Source organism: Lontra canadensis, unplaced genomic scaffold (genome assembly GCF_010015895.1).
Source record: "Lontra canadensis isolate GAN:19392208 unplaced genomic scaffold, GSC_riverotter_1.0 scaffold15, whole genome shotgun sequence".
NCBI lineage: Eukaryota > Metazoa > Chordata > Mammalia > Carnivora > Mustelidae > Lontra > Lontra canadensis.
In genome coordinates, this window is record NW_022631009.1 from 19,470,483 (window position 1) to 19,496,449 (window position 25,967).

At 40.2% G+C, this 25,967-nt stretch overlaps 2 protein-coding genes across 2 annotated transcripts in view; both read left to right on the forward strand.

The window, feature by feature from the left end:
* SNX31 (sorting nexin 31) overlaps positions 1-8,268 on the forward strand; it is a 58,514-nt gene extending 50,246 nt beyond the window's left edge. Inside the window, exons 13-14 of the mRNA XM_032858746.1 lie at positions 5,373-5,429; positions 7,997-8,268. Coding sequence (XP_032714637.1) covers positions 5,373-5,429; positions 7,997-8,089 — 150 coding nt within the window. The 3' untranslated portion in view covers positions 8,090-8,268. The remainder of the gene's footprint in view (positions 1-5,372; positions 5,430-7,996) is intronic.
* Positions 8,269-19,051: 10,783 nt separating this feature from the next.
* Positions 19,052-25,967, forward strand: part of ANKRD46 (ankyrin repeat domain 46) — a 33,383-nt gene continuing 26,467 nt past the window's right edge. The window contains exon 1 of the mRNA XM_032858581.1: positions 19,052-19,076. The gene's annotated coding sequence lies outside the window, so the exon portion shown is untranslated. The remainder of the gene's footprint in view (positions 19,077-25,967) is intronic.

A 25,967-nucleotide genomic window follows, 5' to 3' on the forward strand; every position in this document is an offset into this window, starting at 1 on the left:
CTGTGATAGAACCCAACCTCCCAGAAGTAAGCTCCTCTGCCTTCTCTAAAGAGCTCAGTCTTTAGAATTCAAGCCATTTTTTCAAGAGAAGTGTCCTTCTATTGCTCTCTATTCTTGTATCTCTGCTTTCTCCCAAATGGAAGATTCCAGATTTACCATAAAAACTACATCATAAAGTCAGGATCCAGAGGGGTCTTAAATACAGCAGCAATGAACTTAAATAAGCTCTATACTTCTGTCTCTTGAAAGAACTCACAGTTTCTTGAAGCTTCCAATGTGCCAAATTAGAATGCCATTAGCAGTCTAAGGAAGCCATAGAGAAAAAGAACTTCTTAAGGCTGTAAATTGTTCTCAGTGTAAAATTAAACTTTGCTTTTCTAGTCTGTATCTCTTCAATAAAGGCCTGGTAACTCTTTAAGAGGGCTGTGGCAGACTGTAAAAAGAGAAACTGAGATTTTAAACTTTTCAACTTGCCTTGTCACCATCATGATATAAGCATATCCTGAATAAGACAGTACAATTGGAATTTTTAAAATGATTACAAATACTCATACTTTAGTATTACTAATACTAATACCAATACAAATACAAATACTTTTTTAAAATACTAATGCCTGGTTGACATGTATAAACTTTTTATTTTTTTTTAGCAGAATGTTATACTGATCCTTAAAAATGCAACAGAAACAGAAACATTTGGAAATGTTCCCTAATGTTTTCATTTAAATTGAATCCTTTATAAAGAGGATGGGTGACATCTTTCGTTAAACACTGCTTTTTACTAGACTTTGAGTCTAGTAAGAACTAGAGAAAATAGTTGCATTTTCTCCTTATTTCTCTTTCTTCTAGAACTGAAAATATTTTCATAGGGAAAATAAAATTTACTGCCCCTTGGTATTCAAACAATTCAAAGTGTACCATAGAGTAGCAAATCAAGCAATGAAGGAATCATGGATGGTCTTTTTTAAAGAGTCATAAAAATCTAACCTCTGAGGCAGGATGGACCCCCGTAGGCTTCCATTATTATATATAAAAAAAGAAGAAGAAAAAGTTGTTAACTGAAGTAGCCCCATTAAAGGGAGAAGTACTCTTAAATGTGGCTGAATAAAATGTAAGCTACTTGATGTAGGAAATACTTGTACAATGAGTAGCTAAAGCATTTGCTGAATAATAGAAGGTAGTGACCTATTTAAAGTTAAAAAAAAAAAAAAAAACACAACACTAACCACATTCTTTAGATTTGCACACAAATTGAAACCTATCCTTTCCCTCGGCAGATAGTGAAATCATCGTGTCAGTCAGCATTGCATTGCTTAATCCAAATAATCATAAGTTTTAGTTCCACAAGCTCCTTTTTTCCCCCCTTTCTTGTTTTGGTTCTTAGAAAGAAAAGTTAAGACACTTCCTCTGGAAAATCGGGGTTTTGAGGCACCTGGGTGGCTCAGTCAGTTAAGCATCCAACTCTTGATTTCAGTTCAGGTCATGATCTCGGGGTCCTGGGATCAAGCCCTGCGTCACGTTGGGCTCTGCACTCAGCAGTTGGTGGGGGCAGATCTGCTTGAGATTCTCTCCCTCTGACCCTCCCCCTGCTCACTCTCGCTCCCCCTCTCTCTTTCTCTAAAATAAGTAAAAAAAATTTTTTCTTAATTAAAAAAAAAAAAAAAAAAGAAAATTGGTTTTTCAAGGTGATATTATAGGGATAGTCCATATTTCAACCCAAAATTTCATCTACAAACCCCTGGGTAGAATGAGATCCTGGAAAGTGAAAATTGCAGACAGAGCAGTTCTTTGAATGTATACTGAGTTCTGGGTTTCCTCACAAAGCACAGTTGACCAGAACAAGTCATTTTGTGGAACTTTAAGTAGCCATATAAATGTGTGACTGTGACATCCACTCATTTTCTAGGTAAACACAGAAAATCTGAACTGACATGTATCACTTATTAAAGGCTTATATGGACTAGGATCCAGATCCTATTTTGCAAGGTAGAATAGATTCTAAGATTTTGAAAATCATGAAGAATCTGGAGAGGGGGGAGAGAAATTGAGGAAACTGTAACCAAATGAACCCCATAAATCAGATAGTTCCTAGAAGCAGATTAAATAGTACTATTTTATCCTAGTAAGAAGGAAGGCTTTGAAAGAAGAAATTTAGTGCTAACTTAATTAACTTAGCTATATGCATTGCTTTCAATGATAAGACTTGAACCGTTTCTGAAGAGATCATTAAAATTTAAAGTCAAATGCACTAAAAAAAGTGAACATACAACAATATCATGTTATATTCTTTTAAAGGCAGTATTAACTGCAAACCAGAAGGGGAAAAATTGTAACATTCTTTTTAGAGCTGTGCTCCTACGCAAAAACCTGTAATCAACAAATTTTGTTATTATTTGCTCCTTTTAACTAAAACAGAATTTTAAGAAATATTTTATGTGAAAATAAAGTGTATTTGTTACCAGTAGGTTTAGCTATATATAATGAAGAGCAAAACAAGACAGAAGAAGTGTCCTAGGTAAAATAAAAGTCTGTATCTTTCTCATCTAAAAGAAACTCAGAAGTAGGCAGTCTAGAGCTGGAATAGTGACTCCATGATGTCATTAGAGACCTTTCTGCTCTGCCATCTTTAGTGTGTGGCTTTACCTCATGTTTGAAGATGGCTGCTGGAGCTCCAGTCGTTACATCCACACCCTAGGCAGAAGTATAAACGGAAAGTAGGAATGGCTCATCTCTCTTCTTTGAGGAGGGGTCCCTGAAGTCCCACAGATTTCAACTTATAGTTCATTGGCCAGGAGTTAGTCACACCACAGGCCTATACCTACCTGCAAGGGAGTCTGGTAAATGTAGTCTTTTTACAGGTTATGTTGTCTCTCCAGATTAATTTGGATGGCATTACTAAGAAAGAAGGGCAGAATGGAAAATAGGGTGGGCTACCAGCAATCTCTGCCATTGAAAGAAATTTAAAGGACATTAAGAAAAGGAAGCAGATATATTTTATGCAATAGATGTGTTCCTAATGAGTTTCTGAGAGTGTAACATTATTATCTTGTATATTGAACCATAATCTGAATATATGCAAGAGATCAGGAATAAGAAGGTGACTAATTTTCTGAATTGAAAAACAACTTAGATTTTTTATTAATCCATACCTAGTTTGTTTTATTAGTTTGTATATTTTTTCCTTAGGTTTACTAAAAAGTGATTCTGAATCTCTAAATTGGTTTTCTGGGAATGTCAGACTTCGCAGAGTTGGTGCTATTTAGAAAACAGAAAAGTACAGGTACATCACAGCCCACTTGAGAATGGTGTGAGCATAGCAGGTAGACAGAATTTTAGAGAGCCAGGCGGAAATTACCCTGTGAGAGTAAGTAGTTATTAAAAGAAACTATGTGTTGATGAATAAGCATATATAGGAACACTGTGTTATGAAAAAAGGATTTGTTCGCTTCCTCCCCCCAATTTTATTCCCCCTAGTATATAAAATATTTAAAGCTCTTATTTGAGTAAGTCAAGGAAACAGATATCAGAAATAGCTTAACATCTATTCTGTTTTATTTATTTCAACATAGGGAGAGGAGGAAGGGGAAGGAGAATAGGAGAGAGAAACATTCTGAGCTGTTTACGCCAACATCTGTATTTCATTGCACAAGGCTACTTACGAGCGATAACGTAATATCTTAAACAATAACAATAATACTATAACAAAACATGTAAGACAACAGGGCATAAATTTCTCATTTACCCAGACTTAATAACTGATTTTTTTAAAAGATTTTATTTATTTATTTATTTATTTGATAGAAAGAGAGTGAGTGGGGAATGGGGCAGAGGCGGTGGGAGAGGGAAAGGGGGGGAATCTCAAGTAGCCTTTGCACTAAGCACTGAGATTATGACCTGAGCCAAAACCAAGAGTCAGACCCTTAACGGACTGAGCCACCCAGCTGTCCCTAGTAACTGATTTTTTTTTTTTAATTATTAAGCTGGTCTTCAAATACATGAACATACCTATTAATACTAACCTAAAGGAAGTCCTTTGCATCCTTCAAAGCAATCTATTTTATAACAATATTAACTGTAGTTCAAAGGCAACGCTCTTTTGCGGTGTCATGTTACTTATCCCACTTATTTTGAAATGTTCTTCCTCCTTATATTCTCATGAAGAATAAGCAGTAATAAACAATTCACACCTCATTCATTTTTTTTTCTCACATGTCATTCTTGCATTTACAAATGCCTCTATTTACCAGGCAGTGGTTGGAAACTCGAGGATCCAGAGTCAAAGACTTTATGTGTTGGAGGAGAGAGGCGGTAGAGTGATACGTTAAAACCCATATCTTAACACTAGTGGCTGAGAAGAGTGTTCTTTTCCTTGAAGAAGCGTCTAGGAGTTCCTTCTCCTGAGCCCTGCCCAGGTCACATTTCCTGGCTGTGCCAGGCACCACTTGCCTTTCTCAGTTCCCTGTGCACTCTCCTCCACCCCACTCTGTGCTCTGGAGACACATCTCCGTGTGTTGCCATCTTGCTCTCGGGCCTTCTACTGGGGTCACCCATGGGAAAACCCAGCCACGCTGGATGGAGCGTGGAAGAAAAGTGAGATTTTGGGATTTATTTCTCCAGTTCTGTCGCTGCCGGGTCTCTGTGGTCGGCACAGCCTTCTGCTGAGGGCCAGGCTCCTGGAGGTGGCCTCTCCTCCCCACAGCTCTGGCTCCCCTCATTCCAGTACCAGCTGCTCCCCCTGCCCCTTCCGGCCTAGGAGTGGAAAACATTACCCTCCAGCCCCTCACAGCGAGCCCCTGGGGGCTCCAACATCCCTTTGCTGATTCATTTAATCCTGTCTGCACCTCCATTAAATAGTTCCTTTTTAAAAAAAACTGCTCCTCAGGAGTGTGCCATCTGTTTTCTGCCGGGACCCTGACTGTTATATTAAGTTTACCTCATGTACGGGAGGTATATTCAAGTGTCTTGAACTTCCATTTGATCTTCACTTGATTCATGGTGCCTTTTGATTAATCAAAGCCCCATTTGGCTTTGATTCAGCGTATGGATTGGGGCTCTGTGGATTATTTCAGGATTTAGGAGTTCATTTCGTGTGAAGTCCTTTTGGAAGCTGTGTTAAATCACAAAATCTATAGGCAACCACTGGTGTTAAACGCGAACCTTCACTTCACTTTCAGGGGCTCCATTTCTGCCACGTTTGTATATTTGCAAATGAAGGGGGGATGTGTGGATGGGAAGCAGGTGTGCCTGCTGACTGGCAGTCTTGGAGACCATTAAGAGGATTATTGTAGAAGGGGAAACGTGCTAGTTAAATAGATTATTTGTGTGCTTGCTTCTCCAGGCTGTGCTGACTGACATTTTACTAATCTATTTAGCAGATGGAAGTTCCAGAACACGGCAAACGTAAAAAACACCGCGTTCAACAAAGCCAGGTCTGTGAGTAAAATGATGTAATTGAGACATTACAATTTTGATAAATCTGTCCTTTTCCCCCTTTAAGTAACCAAAGTCATTCATTCTACTTTTAAGAACAAGCCAGAATTTTCTCCCCCAGAAGCTCTTCCACATAGGATTGTGCCAATGGGAGGACCACCAGAGAAGGATAGTATTTTTACTGTAGTACCCAGCAGGGCCGGGAGACACACTCTCCTGAATTTTTACATAGAAAATTTCCAAGAACATAAAATCCTTTAGTGATTTTCTCGTACACTCCATGCAGTTTTCTTAAAAATCTTCTTTCTGGTTTACAGTTTCCTTTCATGAATTCTCTGCAATGTACTCTGTAGAAAACAGCCTTTAAGTTTATTAAATACTTTTTGGAGCATTTAGGTCTGTTGGGCAGATAATAATAGTAAATATCAAAGTGGAAAGCATAGTAGGCACTCAGTGCCAGGCATGTTTATGTGGATCACGACATTTATTCTCACCAAAATCCTATAAACCATTGGGGGAAACAGGCACAGAGAGGTTAGGTGACTTGCCCAGGTTGCACAGTAATCAATGGGGGAAAGAAGCAAGATGGTCTGTCTCCAGAGCTGTGCCCTTAACTAACTCTTCCTTTCTACGTTAAAATCCTAGTGTATGTAAGTGAAATAAAGGTGACCTCCAAGTAGCATTTGAATGGGATTTATTATCGATCCATTCCTGTTACACAGTCTGCTTGCTGTGTATATAAATGTACTAAGTATATAAGGACAGTTCTTATGAAAATATAAGGTCCTCTCTTGAGTGACTAAGCTCAGTAAAAAGAAAAAAAAATTTAAACACAGACTAAATGCAAAGTTTACTCTCTTTCATAATACCAGCTTTTCTGGCTGCTTAGATCAGAGATAGGGGGTAAGAACTCCACCACGGACTGGTGGATATGTCTTCAAACAGATCAAAAAACTAAATGTTTAAGGGACTCCTGAGGTGCTTATTAAAATGTAAATTCCCGGGCCCCACTCCAAAAGAGTGATTTAGCAGATCAGCATTTATAGCAAGCACCCCAATGGGGAACACTGCACCGAGGTTCCATTTCTTTACCTGCAAAGTGTAGGTAGTAACCACTCTGTCACTCCCACTCATCCACAGCATAGTGATTAGCACAGAGCTGTGGTTCTCAACCTTGGCTACGCGCTGGAATCACTTGGGGAGCTCTAAAAACAAATCACGGCTGGGCCCCACCCTCAAAGACTCTGACTTAATTGGTCTAGGGTCCTGGCAACAGAATTTTTAAAAGCTCCTCAGGGGATCTAATATACAGCCAGGATTGGAACTATTATCCTGGAACAGTGGTTCTCAAAGTTTGGTTCCCAGAGCAACACCTTCAGCATACCTTGGGAACTTACTAGAAATTTAAATTCTCAGACCCCAAACCTACTTCATCAGAATCCCCAGGGATGGGGGCTAGTAATCTGTGTTTAGCAAGCTCTCCAGATGAGTCTGATGCATGTCAAATTTTGAGAGTCCCTGTTCTAGAACAATAGATAACACATAGCACAACTATGATCAACATTGAAACTAATTCAGATGTCCTCTCAGATGAACAGCAATGCTAAAATAGGCCAACCTCCCTTATGCTCTAAGCAGAGCCAGCATGTCAAAAGTTGTCCAAGTGTACTGAATCCCAACTTATTTAGCAAATCTTTATATAGAGCTTATCCTGAGCCAAGCACTGTTCTAATTGCATTCCACATATAACTCATTTAATCCCCATAACAACCCAGCTATTATTATTATCCTTGGTTTATAGCCAAAGGAACTGAAAACACAGAAAGGTTAAGTAACTTGCTCAAGGTCACACAGCAAGTAAATGACAGAGCCAGTATCAGAACTAAAGCAGTATTTATTTGTTGTTTAACCAGTAAAGTTTGTTTATTTCTTTAAACACTTTGCCATGGGGGCCTCTCTATCAAGACAAATCCCTCAAAGAAAAAAAAAACTTTTTTTTAGCTTATCTGGCCATTAAGGAACATTTGTTTCACCAGGGACAAAGCCATGGCCTTGTCTTTGAGGTTTCATAAATATTGAAGGCCAATTCTTCACTCACTGAGGGTTTATAGCAACCATAACCACTTACAATGTTTTAAAATATAAAACTTGTTAGAAATTTGTATTTGTGTGGGGTGTGCATAAAGATTTGACATAGAGTTAAAAATGGAAAGTTGCATAGCTTTAAGGGGGGGAGGCTGGGGGCGGGGCGGGGGGAGGGTAAAAGGATGAGGGCAGCATCCAAATGTTACCTGGGGACATCCCAGTTCCTGGAAAGGCCCTCTGAACAGGTCTACCTCAGCTACCAGCAGGAGGCACTCTTGGTCCTAACACAGACACCTACCCCAAGACAAAGCTTCTATGGGGAGAAAAAAAAAAACACTTGAAATAACCATCTTTTAAATAAATGCAACCTTTCTGTTGCCTTTTTAATATTATTTTAACATTCTTGTGACTTTGTAATTATTATTGTTGTTATGGAAATTATTTCCTCACATACATTTCTGACCTGTTTATTTCACAACAGAAAGATTTTTCTCGTTTTCTACCAAGAAAAAGCAAGATTGAGATGGCGAGTGTTGACTGTGTTTTTGGGACCATAGAGGAAGAAGACCTTTGATGAGAAACTCTCACATTTTTAAATGTCCTCTGGGGCTGTCTCAACAGTGAAAGAGCTTGGGAATTGAAAGTGGGCTGTCCACCAGCAGTGGAAGAAATGGGACCCCTTCACATTTTCTCTTGCCATTAAGATGAAACAAGATGGGCTCGGGAGGGAGACAAACCGCAAGAGACTCTTAATGTCACAAAACAAACTGAGGGTGGCGGGGCGGGGGGCGTAGAGAGAGGGTGGTGGGTTTATGGACACTGGGGAGGGTCTGTGCTCTGGTGAGTGCTGTGAAGTGTGTAAACCTGGCGATTCACAGACCTGTACCCCTGGGGCTAATAATACATTACATGCTTATAAAAAAATTAAAAAATTAAAAAATATATATATAAATGCATTGCAAAAAAAAAAAGATGGACCGTATTCACCAAGGGTACTTCAGAGCTCTATGAATCTTAAGATTAAAAAGAAATACGAACCAAGTTATACACTTTGCTTTTAATGACTCATAAATGACAAGTGGCAAATCCAGATCAGTTAGTATGAAGTTTGTTTGTTTGTTTGTTTGTTTTTTCACTCTAACAGATGTTTACCTGGCTTGATGAGTCTGCTGTATGTTCTGATACTACATGAATGAAAAGCTTAGCATAAAACACTATAAATGTATTTGGGGTTAAGTTCTGAAGACATGACTCAACCCCTCCGGATAATGTGGCTCTAGGAAATGGAATCATTGAAAAAGAAATCTGGACTTCACTGATCCATCCATAGCACCGAGCAAGGAGGTGATGAAATACTAATTTCTTTCCTTAAATAATCCTGAGCCTCCCAATAGGGATGGACCAAAAGTAACAGTCTGCCCATTTCTCTACTTCTCCACTGATGTAACTATATTTTATCTTTGAATATGAAATTCAGTTTAATAATCACATGCTATTTTGAATATTTTTTATTTTGGAAAGCAATGGGACCCTGCACTCAAATTCAGATACTCTGTAAGTCTCTTAGCTTTAAAACCATGGATATTTTTTTCCACTAGATTTTTTCTTATCTAGTTTCAGTTTATCATGATAATGAATGAATGTAATTATATATGGAATTAAGACTGCAATAAGGGAGAGGGACAGAGGACTCTATGTAATGTAATTAGATAAAGTGTAATATTCTAATGTTCTTTTCTCACTGGATTGAGTAACTAATTATGTAATAAATATGAAATATATTCTAGTGAATATAAAATTTACTGATGAAAATTCCGAGATGATCTTTCTGAAATATAGAATCTATTAAAGTCCTGTAATGTTTATAAAGCAGTGCCTCCAGTCATAAATTCTAGTGCCATTAAGTTTTGTATTTATATTTTAGGCAGTAGTAGGAGGTTTTGCTGGGAAGGGGGTATAGTAAACATCCCAAATCATCCATGGTGATGGTATTAATGGATTAGGATACATTTTCAGATTAAAGTAGAAGTTTATCTACTATTTTGCCAATTTAAGAATAGTTTGTCAGTTTCTTTTTTTAAATTTTATTTATTTATTTGATAGAGAAAGTGAGAGAGCACAAGCAGGCAAAGCAGGAGAGGGAGAAGCAGTCTCCCCACTGAGCAGGGAGCCCAATGCAGGGCTTGATCCCAACACCCTGGGATCATGACCTGAGTGGTAGGCAGACACTTAAAGACTGAGCTACCCAGGTGCCCCATCAATTTCTTTTTAATTGCAAACCCTACATTGTGTAAGAGCCTACTAGAGAGACTAGGAATGCAAAAAGAACTTGTATTTGGGGGTGAGAAGGTACATATACTAGATTGAACCATACCCAATTGCTGTTTTGTAGGTCAAAAACAGTTTTATGTTGTCAGTTTCGTATGTTTCAACCTGATACCTGAGAGCTGATAATCCCAGACAACACATGGCTGGTGTCCAGTGTGTAGTGTGGACCTGTGTGTCGGAGGAAGTTGGGGATGGTCAGGAAGGCCCATGGGGAAGAGAGACTTTGAAGAAGGAGTACAGCCAAGTGGAGGAGAGACACATGTGAAAGGGTAGGGTAGGCTTTAACAGGACAACGAGTGGGAAATGATGAGCAAAACCACACTGTGTGCTGGCAAAGTTTTAGGTTAGGGAGTAGTTAGGAGATAAAGCTAAAAGAGAAGAGGGATCGGTACCTATGCAGACACAAATGCAGCATTCCTTTTTTTTTTTTTTCTTTTTAAGATTTTATTTATTTATTTGAAAGAGAGAAAGAGAGAGAGAGAAAGAGCTGGAGTTCAAGCAGCAGGGAGAGGGATGGGGGAAGGCAACTCCCCACTGAACAGGGAGCCTGATGTCGGATTTGATCCCAGGACCCTGAGATCATGACCTGAGCTGAAGGCAGACACTTAACTGACTGAGCCACCCAGGCGCCCCACAAATGTAGCATTCCTATAAGATGAGCAGAGTGGTTTATCCCTTATTTGAAGATGGCAAAAACAGAAGGATTGTATTTAATAGTTTTTTCCCAAGACCTAGAGATCATCATCAATATCAGGAAATAAGAAGAAACAAGTACCTTCCATAGTAGGTACCATGAAGAATAAAGGAACTGGGGTAGTAGAAAACAAAACTCAAAATTTACTTTGTAAAATGACACATTCCTTAGCAGTTATGTGGGAGAAGGAAGAACCATTAGCCCCTTTGGGGATTATTGGGCCTGTCTTTATCTAGAAGGCGTTGCAGGCTTGAATTACTTCTGCATCAAAACACTTCATCAGTAGGTGAAGTCTAAACTCTGACCCCCAGAGTGGCCTTCCCTGCTGCAGGCTCTGAGAGAGGCCAGCAGTGGGCCCCCATCTGTCCTGAGGGTGATGACCTCACTCTTGTGTGGTGCTGCTGGGCGGAACCTTCCCGGCAGCCTAGCGCCTCAGCACGGGACAAGACATGAGCCAGTGCATGAACATTGTAAAGGTGGGCAGCTCCTGAAACCCTTCAGGTAACTTCTAAGTGGTGTGGCAAGGCTTTGGAAATTTCCAGCATATGCTATCGTCTATAGATTCACTCCCTTTATACCTTTGTGACTGGTCTCCAGTCAGCCAAATTTTCTCCTGATGCATCTGTTCTCACCAACATCACTCCTCCCTGCTTCTAGACGCATGTATGTGTTTCTGTGGCTGTTCTTTCTCCTAAAATTACTGGCCTAAGCACCTGGTTCACAGGCCAACCCCAAAGTGTGAAAAGTTCACAAAATAGAAGAAAAAAGGGCAGAGCTGATTCAATTGTGATTAGGCCCCCAAGGTCTGAGCCCCTGTGGGTTCTAGAGAGATTTGTGAGGCTTTGTCTGGAGGCTGACATGCTCCCTTCCTAAAGCCAGGTCTCCATGTAGGTTCGTATGTGGTGAGACTGTGGCTTGCACACATCCCCAGCTGGACACTTGCGAAGCAAACTTTATGCTACCTATGTAACTGAGAAATTACGCAACGTTTACCCTCAAAGTGGCTTTGAGAAGGGCTGAGTGACCCTAATTTGTGGAAAACCGAACAGGGTCCAAGTCTCGGTGGGAAAATAATGGCCAAAGTGATCGTACAATACAAAACAAAAGAAAACTCAGCAACAGAGTCAACTCTCCTTCTCCAGGTGCTTTTTTAGTCCTCCCTCTGCTGTGTGTGGACCAAGGCTCACCAAGAGGACTGCAGCCAGGGGCCCATGTGGACTCTGGACTGAGGGAGATGGGGTACGAGGTACTTTTCTCCTTCGTGAGGGTGGTCTCAATCCTGTCCTCGGGGATCCCAGAAAAATTGTCAAGAAAAAGTTAGACATATTTTGCTGGCTCTTACACTCCAAAATAAAGCATGCTGAGTTAACCTAGAAAATGTATAGCAGGAGCACCTTGCCCAGTCGTTTTGGTGGCTGACTTGATTTCAGCTCAGGTCACCATCTCAGGGTCCTGGGATCAAGCCACTCATTGGGTTCCCTGCTTAGTGGGGAGTTGGTTTTAAGATTTTCTCTCCCTCTGTCTCTCCCCCCTAAAATAAAAAGTCAGAAAGAAAGAGAGAGAGAGAGAGAGAGAGAGAGAAAGAAAGAAAGAAAGAAAGAAAGAAAAAAATGTATACCTAACACCAATAATCCCTTAGAAAATGGATTTTCAGAGATGCCTGCATGGCTCAGTCCATTAAGCATCTGCCTTCAGCTCAGATCATGATCCCTGTGTCCTGGGATCAAGTCCCACATCGGGCTCCTTTCTCAGTGGGGAGCCTATTTCTCCCTCTGCCGGTAGCTCCCTCTGCTTGTGCTCATGCTCTCTCTAATAAATTAATTAAAAATTTTTTTAAAGGATGGCTTTTCAGCCTTACCATTGTATTCCACTCCCTCCACTTTATTGACATGTAATTGTACTCTGCTTATAAGTTACCTTATAATAGCTATTTGTTGTATTGTTAAGAAGTCATGTGTTGAACAGTTTTCCAGATTAGAAAAATTAGAGCTATGGGGAAAGTCCGTTGTGGGCTTGGCTCTTCGGTCCTGCCGTGTAGCCTGTTTACTTTTCTGTAGGGCAAAGTCTTCAGCTCACCAGTTGGGCTTTGGTTGTGTAACATCTTGGAAGAGGTTAGACACTCCGTTGATTTAAAGGCATTGACCTTGGTGATTTTGCACGGCTCCTGCACTAAATGTGGTTTTTGTCCCGGAAATGTGGGAACACGGAGTTGGCTGTACTTCCTAATGGCTTTTCCATCTGTCCACAGGAGCCCTCATTGGACGGGCTCTGCGGTGCAGCAGTGGTCTGGGGTGGAGGCGCCTGGAGCGGCAGGCTGAAGCCGGGAGTGTGAGCTGGCCTCTGTGCGCGCATGCGTGCTCTTCCTCGCACTGAAAACGAGTCCCCACAGAATGTCTGGGGAGGTCCCCCTCTTTGTATCATGTCTAGTGTGCAGAGGAAGAGGGGATGGAAATCTACTGCATCTGGGTCCCCATCAAGGGAAGTTAGAATTTGATTTTCTGCAAAATGTTGAGTAAAACAAGTGAAATGGCAGTGATGAAACATACATGTGGCGAAGTCAACCACTTGGAGACGGGTTCTATTTAAAACTCAACTGTAGCGATTTTGCCATTGCTGGAGGAGCTTTCCAGAGGCACCATTCCAGCAAGTGCACCTATTTATGTGCAAAGGGAAAGCGGTTCCACGCCCCAGGACTTGTATGGCACCGTGTTAAGGGAGAAAATAGGAAGACTGTATATCAGAGGTGGGTTTTTTTTTTTTTTCATATATTGACTGAATATATATCACAGTAGTTAAATCGAAGATTTCTTACAGGTGACTGGATTTATATCAATTATGTATGTCGGTGTTAGTATCTCTTTTGCAATTAACTGTGGTTCGTTTGTGTCAAGATGTCGTTTTCCCTTATTTTTCTTCTGTCATATCCTCTTTTCCCTTTTCATTTTCGGAATTAAAACAGAAGTGATGTTGTGGGCTAAGGGTGATAATGAATATGGGCTGAGATCTTAGTGAAATCACTGTAGGAAAAAAATCCTAAAACCTTCCTGCTCAAGTGTGGTAAGGACTTGTTACCTGGGACTTGTTAAAAAATCCTGCTGGATGATGACAAAAACAAACACAAAAGATAACTAACTCCATTTCTTCTTTTAATGTATCTCGTGAGCTTGGAAGATAGATATATAAAATACATTTTTGAGGTTTATAAAGAAAATCATTTGAAAGTCTTTTCTGATTCTGTTTGCCTTAAAACAAATGCATAGGCTAAGAGTAATTCGCACTACTTATCCACTCTCCCCGCCCCACTTTTTTCCCTATAAAAATGTCACAAGTTTCCTTTCTTGCTGGTCAGGAGTTTAAGTTCAAAAGATGTATTAGTCCAGTTATATTGGCAGAAAATAGTTGTCAGAGTAGAATAGCCTCGGGCTTTCTCCTGACTGGGGCATCACAGTTTCACAAAGGTGGAAATGAAAGTATGGACTCCGTGTTTGTAGAGGAAGAGAGCAGAACTGAGGCAAGTTCTGATAAAGCTCATTCTCTAGAGTGTGTTTCAGGACTGAGAAGGAGAGGAGCTTGGCTTCTGTTTGAATGATTGCCAGGAGTTTATTTTGAGACTAATGTAAGAGTTAAGATCCCTCTAAGCCGAAAATGTCGGTTCAGTGTGAGCCCCCGGAGTGAGCTTAGCAGCGTTCCAGGGTTGAAGCGAACCCTTTAACAACACAGATTGTTGGAAGGAGCTGCTCATTTTCTGGACCAAGCAGACATTCCAGAGCCCTCTGGGACCAGCATGAACCCTTCCCTAGCTTCTCCTTTGCCCACACTGAACAAACCCTGAACTAGCATGTTCTCTAAGGGGTGGGAATATTAGAAGGTTAGGAAGGAAATTTAGGGCCAGAAAGGAAAGGAGAAAAGGCTAGGCCTTTTGGTTTGGTTTCCTGTTGGTTTTCCTTGCCTGCTTCTGAAAAAAAATTTATAAACCTACTGACTTCTGAGTTTCTAGTGCTTGTTTTGAAGTATAAAATAAATGAACAACATGCGGACCTCATCATTTCTTATGCACTCTGGAGAGTTTTTATTGATTTTTTTCAACGACATACAGTGTTGCTCTTTGGGAGATAGTCTCTTAGGTTCCGCACATAATCCCTATATGCCAGGTAAGATATGGCTTCCACATTCCTGAGTTCCTATCTCATTACTCAATGACTGATACCTGCTGATCACAGGCATAACTTCTCACCAGTCGCTTTTAAAGGCTTTGCAAATCAATGCATTTGCTTACACCTTTGCAAAAGGTAGTCCCTTACTAATGATCAGTTCCTTAACTTTTGGAAGGGAAGCTTAATCAGGGCTAAGCACTATATACTTTCCCATCACATACATTAATTAGTCTAATATATGTCTAATATATATATATAGTTAGTCTAATATATTCATCTGCGTGGTTCTGGCATGTGTGGATAAGAAAACAACAAATGGGTATTGCAGAGAAGGAGTGGAGTTCTTTTCTTCTTTCCAGGGATCTAACCCTTATCTTAGTAACTCCAGAAATTCAAGATCTAAGATGTTTACTTTGCAGTTAACAAAGGGAGAGAGATCCCTTTCTGAGGGTTTTGCTTGCATACTTAATTTCTAGTTCTGGTTGCTAGAGGGACAGATTATCCCCTGAGGCTCCCAATTTTTTCCTCAGTGTTGCAGATATAATAATGCTTGGCACACATGCAAACTTCATTTTTTTTCTGGTGGTTTAAATGTTTAAACTCTTGGGGAACCGAAATAAATCTAGTTCTTGTGTAGATAAATATATGCAATTTATTCATTCGATGGTTAAGCCTTCGGAATCTCTAGTGTTGTTAAAAACACCTGATTCTCCCTAGCCAGGAAGGAGAGATGGGACACCCGTGGAAGCAACATTTTCAGGAACATGTCTCCCTCTGATGGTCATTTGTTAGTACTACAAAAACCAACCTGAAACAGGAGTAAAGCTCAAGAACAAGTAGAAATCCCTCTTCCTTCGAGGTATGGTGTTGTTTTGTTTTGTTTTGTTTTGTTTTGTTATTTTAGGGAGGGAGAGGGAGAGAGAGAAGGAGAGGGAAAGGGAAAGAGAGAATCTTAAGCAGGCTTCACACCCAGCAAGGAGCTCAACACAGGCTCAATCTTACGACCATGAAATCATGACCTGAGCCAAAACCAAGAGTCAGACACTTAAGCAACCAGGCACCTCACTATGATGGGTTTTTAAAGCACTTTCCCATTCCAACATATCCCTTTTCTACAGTGTAACAATTGGTTACACTGGGAGGGTTGCTAGATCACTCTGAGTCCCTTCTGATAATTGTTCAATTATGTTTGGGAAAATCCTTTCTGCATTTCCTAAGACTGGATAGTAATATATAATCAGCCCAACACTTTTTTCCCTAACCAGAAAAAAATGACCTAAAAGAAAATCCTACCCCAAGCAAATCTTTTCTGTCATCCATTCACTCGCTCAGCTGTATCTGACACAGTAATTCTCAACCCTGCATGTTGGCTGCATATTGGGATTTCCTGAGCAGCTTTTAAAACTGTGGATGCCGGGACCGTACTTCAAAACAATTCTTACTTGGTTTTGACTAGGACATAGGTGTTGGTAGTTTTAGACTCCTGTGGTGACTATAATGTGCTGCAAGGGCTGAGAACTACTAAGCTAATATTCTTGAGCACCTACTATGTGCCATTCGTTGTGGTAGTGCTAAGGATTCAATGGTAGGGACACAAACGGGCCATGCTCACTTTCTTCTTTCTTCTTTCTCTTCCTCTTCCTCCTTTTCCTCCTCCTTCTTCTGTTTTAACTAGGCTCCATGCCCAACGTGGGCCTTGAACTCAGGACCTTGAGATCAAGAGTGACATGTTCTACTGACTGAGGCAGCTGGGCACCCCCACACTGACCTTCTGACACCTCCATTCCCAGGCCATACATACTATCCCCTCATCTGGAACATTGCCCTTGTCCATTACATAAATAACTCTTCCTCATCCTTCGTGTCTCAGATGCAATATCACTTCTTCAAAGGTATTGCTGCCCTTCCACCTAAATTAGGTCCCATATTATTTGCCTTTATATAGCATCTCTTCTCTTCCTTCATAACACTTATCCCAGTTGTAATTACAGGTATTGCTCCCCAGTGGAAGTCTCACAATCAGAACTCGGGATCAAACAGATTTTGGTATTGAGGAAGAAGAGGCAGATTTACCTGAAAAGAAAGGAGTTGGAGCTTCAGGGCCCTGTAGTGGGCTGAATAACATCCCCTCAAAGATGTCCATGTCCTAATTCCCAGAATTTACGACTACGTTACCTTGCATGGTAAAAAGGACTTTGCAGATGTGATTAAGTTAAAGACCCTGAGATGGAGAGATTCTGGATTAATAAGGTATGCCTGATGTTATCCAAGTGTCCTTATAATGAGACAGGAGGATCAAAGTTAGAGAAGACGTAAGAGTAGAAGCAAATGTCAGAAGGAGAAATGATGCTAGATGGCTGGTTTTAAGGATGGAGGAAGGAGCCACAAGCCACAGAATATGGGTAGCCTCAGGAAGCTGGAGAAGGGAAGGAAATGGATTTTCTCTAGAGTCTCCAGAAGAATGCAGTCTTGCCTACATTTTGATTTTAGCCCAGTGAAACTGATTTTGTACTTCTTACCTCCTAAACTGTAAGAGGATGACTTAGTGTTGTTTTAGGTCATTAAGCCTGTGGTAATTTGTTACACGGACAATAGGGAACTAATACAGCCCACCCCTTCTTTGTACAGTTCCCTTCCAAGACCCTGAAGTATGTTCACACGCCAAATGTTTCTGTAAAGCTTGTAAAATTAATATATTTTAGCTACAATAAAGACTGCTGTCTCTTTCTACTCAGATTTCCCAAGGCCTCTTCTCCGGTTGAGTAGCACTGGAGTGAATACAGATATTTTGGTGCTCTTGCTAAGTAGAAATGCAGTTGGGAATACTCTGGTTTGCATTTAATGAGATACATTCATGTGGTTCATGGTCACATGCAGCGTTAAGTTATTGTTGAAGCATAGAAATGGGTTCTAGGAATACTCCTAATGACCAATTTGCTGACGTCCCCAGGTGTGTTGGCATGGAGGAGGAGTCACAGAGTATGTGTAGTGCGCATCTCACTCCTTTAATCTCATCAGAGAAAAAAAACTGTGGAGTGCCTGCATTTTTTCAAATCAAACAAAAAGAGTAATTCACAAAGGGGAAGAAATATGTTTGACTAGAAGTAATAAATAGGTTCTCCGATTGTTTAGTAAGCCAATTAATGGAGGGAAGTGCATCCCATCAACACACTGGGAAAGGTTTAGATTCTCTGCAGATTTTACACAATTTACGGGCACCAATGAAGAGATTATAAAGTCAACCCAAACCACAAGGGAGATATCCATGACATTTTGGTTCATAAAAGTCACCCATTCAGAGAGTATTTAATACTTATGATTAGTCACTTTACCAGTAAATGTGAAATGCCCTGAAATCATAATTCTTATGTGAACGAAATTTGAGAGAGAGTCTCTTGAATTTGACAGTTATCTTAAACATTTACATAACTTTACCAAGAACAAACTGTTAGACTGAATAATAACGCTTGAGTGGATGGACCTGAGACATCCCAGAGGGTGACCTGGTCAGGCGAGAGGTGCTAGAATTTGGAGAAGGGGTAATCACTGTGCAGAGGAAGTCTGTCGGAACAGAGCTGGTAAACTAAAACATATATATATATATATATATATATATATATATATGTATACAAATATATTTATATGTAAACATACATATATATTTATTTACCTAATTATATGTATATCTAATATAAATATATATTTGTATATATTTATATTTTTATATTTATACATATAATTTTATGTTTCCAGTGAATTAACTTCTACTACCCCACTACCCACTACATTTTTAGTGAGTTTTGGCTGTATACATGTTGCGTTTAGTTCAGGAATCCTAAAAAATGGGATGTAAATATCCAACCATTGTTTAAAAAAAAAAAACCTTTGCATCATATTTTAGAATTAAAGCAGTTACTATTATGAGTTTGTCCATTTGGCTTCTATATTAACTTTCTATATCAACTTCTATATTAACTTTACCTGGAGGCCAGTGACTATTAATTGATACCTACGGCTTTTAATAAAATGGTCCTTGCTTAGAAGCCTTCATTTAGCTGAGGGTGTGGGATGTCTATTTAGAATAGAATAGTGCAAAATGCTCCTGGACTGGAGTCCGAAAAACCTCTTCCTGGCCTGTCATTCTCTTCTCCCCACGCCAGGTTCGGTCCTTTCCCTAATTCAGAGCAGGCTCATTCCGAGTTTCCAGTTCTGGGCAAGCGGAGCAGCCTCTCGGGCCTCCCGCCTCCAGGGGGCGTGCGGCCCGACGCTGCGTAAGGCCGCTCTAGCCCGGAGGTGGGGCTCCGCCTGTCTCTATGGCCCGCCCCTCTCATTTCCTCATCTTGCTGCTGCCGGCGCTCCTTCCTCAGCTTGGCCGTGTGTCAAAGGTACCTGGGTCGGGGCTCGTGGGCGGCCCCAGGACTGAACCGCTGACACCTCCCCCGCCGGCCCTGACGCACTTGAGAGGCCCGGCCGGGGCCTGACCGAGGAGCGAGGGGTGGAGGGCGAGGCCGCCGGGGGCCCCCCGCACCTACTCTGCGGCCGGAGGGAGCCCGACCGGGCGTCGCGGGTCCGCGGTGGCTTCCCCCAAGGGTGTGTCGCTCGTGAGGGCAGGGAAAAGGCCAGCGAGGGTTCTTGTTTGTGTTTGTGGGTAAAGGTTGTGGTCGTCCGCAGGAGAGGGCCAGCCCGGGTTTGCGGGCCCCGGCGGGCGGGCCCGGGGCGGAGCGCGCTCACGGTTAATCGGGAGGTCCGAGTCGCGGGAGGTCCGAGTCGCAGCCGTCCGAGTCTCAGCCCTCCGCCGGCGCGTCGTTGTGGCGCCCGGAGCGAGCGTGTGCTTTCGCGGCGGGAACACGGCAGTTCGTGGCGGATCGCAGGGAGCCCGCAGTCTAGGTGTGAACCGCTGTTGCGGTGAGACTGAACCGTCTCGAATGACACCTGGCCCCGTGTTTAAAGAGCCGTTTGCCTCTTAATGTGCAGTGCGAGGAAGCGGGTGGTTTACCTGCCGGGTTTTCCAGTGCAGCGCCCTGCCTGGGGGAGAAGATGCATTTATTCTTTAAAATTGGCTACTGAACATAATTAGGTAAAAAATACATATATACCGCGGAATAGTGACACGTCTCACTCTTAAAAAAAAAAAAATTAAAATAACGGTGATACCAAGGAGCTCCTAGTTTAAAGAGCTGCAGTGTCCGTGGTTCAGGAATTATAGGAATAACTATTTGCAGTGCTTGCTGTGTGTCAGACATGATGCTAAGTGTTTGAATACCTCTGTTTAATTCTTGTAGCCACCCTGTGAGGTACCATTTCCATTTTCCAGATAAGGAAACCGAGCACGGAGAGTCTGCGTTCACCTGTTGAAGGTCAGACAGCTAGCAGAGGGTGGGCTGGGGTCTGAGCCTCATCCGCCTTACTGCAGTGTTCTTGCTTCTGTTACCTGTCCACACGTGTTTTAGAGGGGTGTGTGTGTGTGTGTGTGTGTGTGTGTGTGTGTTTGATTTGGTTTGTAGCCTGGGCCGATTTCTCTCAGGCGTAATTTTCCTGGCTATACCCAAGAGCCTTCTACGAATTTCTCTTTAGTTTTGAAGAAGTTTAATGAGAAAAATGTTTGCTCATTAAAGATTATAGTGGATAGTAAGTCAGGCTTGGACTTGGGCCCTCACCACCACCAACGCACTTTGATTTGAAGTAGAGTTGGGTTTCTTTGGTTGTGTGTGTGTGCGCTTCGTTACTATTCTTCATTATTTGTGTTTCGATCTCATTTTAGTGAGTTCACTTTGTCTTTGCAATATTAGGACAGTAGTGCTGAAGGGAGGTGAAAGGGTTTTCAGTGACAGTTAACATCTTACTGGATGTAGGAAAGGCACTGGAGAGACACTGAAATAAAAAGGAATGAAGAGATTTTAGGCATGTTGTTTAGAGCAAATTGAGTTACTTACTGTGAAGGATAAACAATCTCCAGGGTTCCTGTGAACATCAGAAGGGAAGTCCTGCTTCCCAAGAGGAAAGAGGTTGGATACTAGAATCTCCCAAGTCTCTTAGCCTTAACAGGATATAAGAGTTTATATACTCAGCATTTTTATAGCAAAGGTATGTTGAATGCCAATCCGTGGCCACGCACTGTTCTACTCACTGGGGAAGAGGGGTGGGGAAAAAAATCTTTATGTTCATGGAGCTAACTTTCCACTGGAGGAATGTGAGAATGGGTAAAATAAACAATTGAAAAATTAAAGTATATCCAGTCAGATGGTAACTGTTGCTAAGAAGAAAAATAAAGCAGCTAAGGGAGATAAGAACCAGAGAAGAAACAGATGCAGTTTTAAAATAAGGAACAGTGTCATGGAGCAGATTCTTGAACAAAACTGGAGGGAGTGAGGGCCAGCCATGGGGCTATCTGGGGTAATAATAGTATACTAGGCAGGTGCAGAAGGCCAGAAACTGCCAGTCCTACTGGAGGACCCGCAAGGAGGCCAGCAGGTTTCAGCAGATTAAGGGAGGGCAGAGGGGTCTGAGAGCTGACTGGTCCTGGTAAAGACCTTGGTTTTTTTCTGAGTGAAGAGGGGAGTGGGTGGAAGATTTTGAGCAGAGGAGTTGGGGGATCTGACTTAACGTTTTTAAAGAGTTGCTCTGGCAGCTTTTTTCAGAATCGACTGTGGGGTCAAGGATGAAAGAGGGGAGACTGGTTAGGAAGCAGTTTAGGAATCCAAGTGAAAGGTGATGGGAGCTTAGACCAGCTGGTAGCTGCCAGGATTTCCTGATGGATTGGATGTGGAGTATAGGGGTAAAAGAATGAAGCCTGATGCTAAGGCCTTTCCAGCTGTTGGAAGGATGGGGAAGATTTAAGGGTGGAGAGTTAAGGGGAGGTGGGTGGAGTGGGAATTAAGAGTTAGTTTTACATGTGTCGGGTTTGAGATGCCTGTTCACATGGAGTTATATGAGGCTGGAGTTGATGGGAAAGATTGCAACCTGAAATAGAAATTTGGGAGTCATTAACAAGTAGATAGTATTTAAAACCATGAGATTGTATGAAATCTGGTCTAAAGAACAGAGGATTGAGCTCTGGGCTTTCCACATACAGTGGTTGGAGAGATTAAGAACCTCAAAGACTGAGAAGGAAAAAAAAACCCTTTGAAGGTAGGAATATGGAGTGCTGGACACCAAGTGAAGAGTGTGTTTCAGGAAGGAGAAAGTGATCATCTGTGTCTCTTCCTCAGTTGACAAGTCATGTAAGTTGAGGACTGTGAAATGGCCATTGGATTTAGCAATGTGAAGGTCTTTGGTGACTGCGCACAAGAGTACTTTCAGGAGAATTGGGGGGAGAGAAAACCTGGGCTAAAACCTGGTTTTACAGAGAGAATAGGAGAGGAATTGGAGCTATAGACAACTCTTTAGAAAAAGTTAGTTGTGAATTTTTCATACATAAATTATTTGAAAGCACTGAAGTCATTTTCATAGTGACTAATTTTATTTCCAGCTTCACCCACTTAGCAGCTAGACTTGGATTATTTTATCAATAACTGTTGGAAGTAAATAACTATGCTACTACTACTGATAATAATAATGTATTATTAACCTTCAAAACCAATACACCAGGAAGCTTGTCCTTTTGATACAACACATTTCAGGACTCATGAAAGTGCTTCAATGGCATGCGTTCTTTTACCACTTTGTTCTTAATCTTAGGTTAAAAAACTAACAAATGTTACACCTGTGCATTTAAAAACAAAAATACATGGATCCAGAAATTGAGAACTAGGATTTATTTTGAAGTGTGCTATCTCAGTAGTAGTAAGAACTGACTGTGTTGATATACATCATTTCTGTTTTAAGAATTAATTCATAAGTAACAAAACTACACTTGTCTTGTTACTTACAAAGTGTGAAGACTAATACTTCTTTGCAAATAAATAATAATATAAGACAGCATTGTTTAAAAAGGGAATAAATGTAAAACAAAACAAAACCAGAGTGGTTTTTATTTGAAGACGTGAATTTAGGTTCTTGTGTTTGCTCTGAGTAAGTTAATGCCCACAAACAAATAGAAAGTAATCAGTGAGATACCCAGCATATGGTATATTTACATCATCTTAGCTGTGGGTGTAAGCTCTTTCTGTGATCTTGTTGTATACTGTTTTCATAGTAGCTACAGCCATTTGTTGCATTGTAAAGATTTAGAGTGATTAAAATATTTCAAAGTTCAGTGTTATGACCACTGATTTTTTTAATCCATCAATCTTATCTGCAAGATGACAGGTCCTTCAATCTATTTTTTCAGCTGAGGCAAGTATTTTCTTAAGTTTGTGCCTTTTGTTTTTCTTTTTCTTTCTTTCTTTCTTTTTTTTTTTTTTTCCTGTGGGAAATTTTCATGGGTTGGCTCTGGTTTCTAGTTGTATTAACCATGTTACAAATCTTCAAGTTTTTTCTTTTCCATCACTTCTTAAGGAGGCCTTTCTGTCCCCAATTTGATTTTCTGCAATATTCTGTTTCTTACTGCTCACATTTGGATTTACATTTTTTTAATGTTTTTATTTAACTTGGAGTTTTGTTTTATCCCAATCTCCTTCTAATAGTTTTTCCTCTCACCCTGAGTTCTTGTTTTTTTGCATATTCCTAAAGCACATTTTTTCCCCTGGATTTTTTCAATTTATTATTTTAAATCATTTTCAGTGGTATGGTTTTCTTCGTATAAAGCTGATGAATCTCTTCTGGTGCAAAATTTTTCATTGACTCCATGTTGATTGTTTTGTTATTCATCCTTTAAAAATGAAAGAACTTTTGAGATTGTCACTATACTATTGAATTGTCATGCCAAATTTGCTTAATACCATTCTACTAAAGACTTTTTCTAGATTTCTTACAAGGAAAATAATTAGAGAATTGGATTGTGTGTAGGCATTCCATAAAGCACTCTGTTGTAGTGTGGACGAAGGATTTACCTATTTAAAATAATTTTTGCTATTATTAAAGCTTAAGTTTATAGTTATGTTTTTGTAATAAAGTCCCTTTTTTATGAACCAGTTAGTAGACATAAGAATGATCAGCTTATAAACTTTATATATAAAGATAAAATCAGGGGCATCTGGGTGGCTCAGTGGGTTCGAGCCTTCGGCTTGGGTCATGACCCCAGGGTCCTGGGATCGAGTCCCACGTCGGCCTCTCTGCTCAGCGGGTAGCCTGCTTCCCCCTCTCTCTCTGCCTGCCTCTCTGCCTACTTGTGATCTCTGTCTGTCAAATAAATTAAATAAATAAATAAATAAATAAATAAATAAATAAAATCTTAAAAAAAAAAATCAGTGGCAAAGGAACAGCTAATTTCCAGATTAAAAGGATGCTTGTTCCTTTTTCTTCCAACTTTACTGAGGTATTAGTGACAAATAAAATTGTATATATTTAGGTTGTGCAACATAATTTTTTAAGGGGTACAACGTGATGATTTAGTATTCTTACACACTATGAAATATTTACCACAATCAGGTCAATTAGCACATCCATTATCTCACATAGTTACCTTTGTGTGTGTGAGTTGAAACACTTAAGATCTACTCAGCAAATTTCAAGTATATAATACAGTATTACTATAATCACTGTACTGTACATTAGAACTTCAGAGCTTAGTCATCTTCTAACTGAAAGTTTATGCATTTTGACCACTATCTTTTCCTCCACCCTTCAGTCCCAGACAACCACCATTCTATTTTCTGGTTCTATGAGTTAGGCTTTTTGAAGTTCCACATATAAATAAGATCATACAGTATTTATCTTTCTGTGTCTGGCATATTTCACTTAGCATAATGTCCTCCTTGTTTAAGCATGGTATTGTAAATAGCAGGATTTCCTCCTTTTTTATATCTGAATAGTATTCTATTATATATGTGTGTGTGTGTGTGTATGTGTGTGTATACATATATATGTATTATGTATACACACACACCCCACATCTTCATCTTCTGTATTATTTAGCTGTTGACTGACACTTAGGTTATTTACAAATTTTGGCTATTGTGAATATTGCTGCAATGAACATTCAGGTATCTCTTTGAGAGAGTGATTTTATTTCCTTTGGTTACATACCCAGAATTGTGAACTTGTTCTTGTTTTAGAGCTGTTAAGTTTTTCTGAAGCTTCTCTTTGATCACTAAGACTGTTAGCAATTCCTCCAAGGCAGTGTTTAGAAACCTTAAATATTTATTATCTTTATGGCCAGTAATTATTAGAGAAACAAAACAATTCTAAGACCAAAACATGTCCAGTAAATAGTGAAATTTACCCATTTGATTAAAAAATGGACAATTTGTTGCCTCTGACTCTCTTTCATGTCACCATAAACACATATATACAAAAAGAATAGTGGGCGCCTGGGTGGCTCAGTGGGTTAAGCCGCTGCCTTCAGCTCAGGTCATGATCTCAGGGTCCTGGGATCGAGTCCCGCATCAGGCTCTCTGCTCAGCGGGGAGCTTGCTTCCCCCTCTCTCTCTGCCTGCCTCTCTGCCTACTTGTGATCTCTGTGTGTCAAATAAATAAATAAAATCTTAAAAAAAAATAGTGATATTTGTATGTATTCGATAAGCTATCTAGTAAGTAGACTTATTTTCCCCTGGAAGTTTGTGCCTCTTAATCTCTTTCACCTACTTTGCCTATTTTTTAATCAGGTGTTTATTTGGTGTTGAGTTCTGTAACATATATATATATATATATGTTCATATATATTCTAGATATTAAACCTTTATTGGATATACCATTGCAGATATCCTCTCCCATTCAGTAGGTTGCCTTTTGTTTTGTTAATGGTTTCTTGTGAAAAAGCTTTTTATTTGGTGTAACCCCAATAGTTTATTTTTGTTTTTGTTTCCCTTACCTGAGGAGACATATCCATAAATATGTTGCTAAGCACTAATAAGTAGTACTTTCCACACATTTCTGAATATAATCACTTAAAAGATATGTGCATGATGTTATTTAGGAATGGTAGCAAGTCATTCAGAAATAACTGTAAGAACATAGTTTACTTAGCTACCACATTGGGTCTTTATGAGACTAGATACTTTGTTGTATTACTTTCTAAAACAAATATATTAAAACTAGCCAAATAACCTATGTATTTTCTCTTACTAATTACATTTTCTCTTTTTCCTTTAACCTAAGTTTAATATATATATATTTTTTTTAAGCAGGCTCCATACCCAGCATGGAGCCCAATGTGGGGTTTGAATTCAGAGCCTTAAGATCAAGAGTCAGATGCTTATCTGACTGAGTGACCCAGACGCTCCAACCTAAGTTTACTT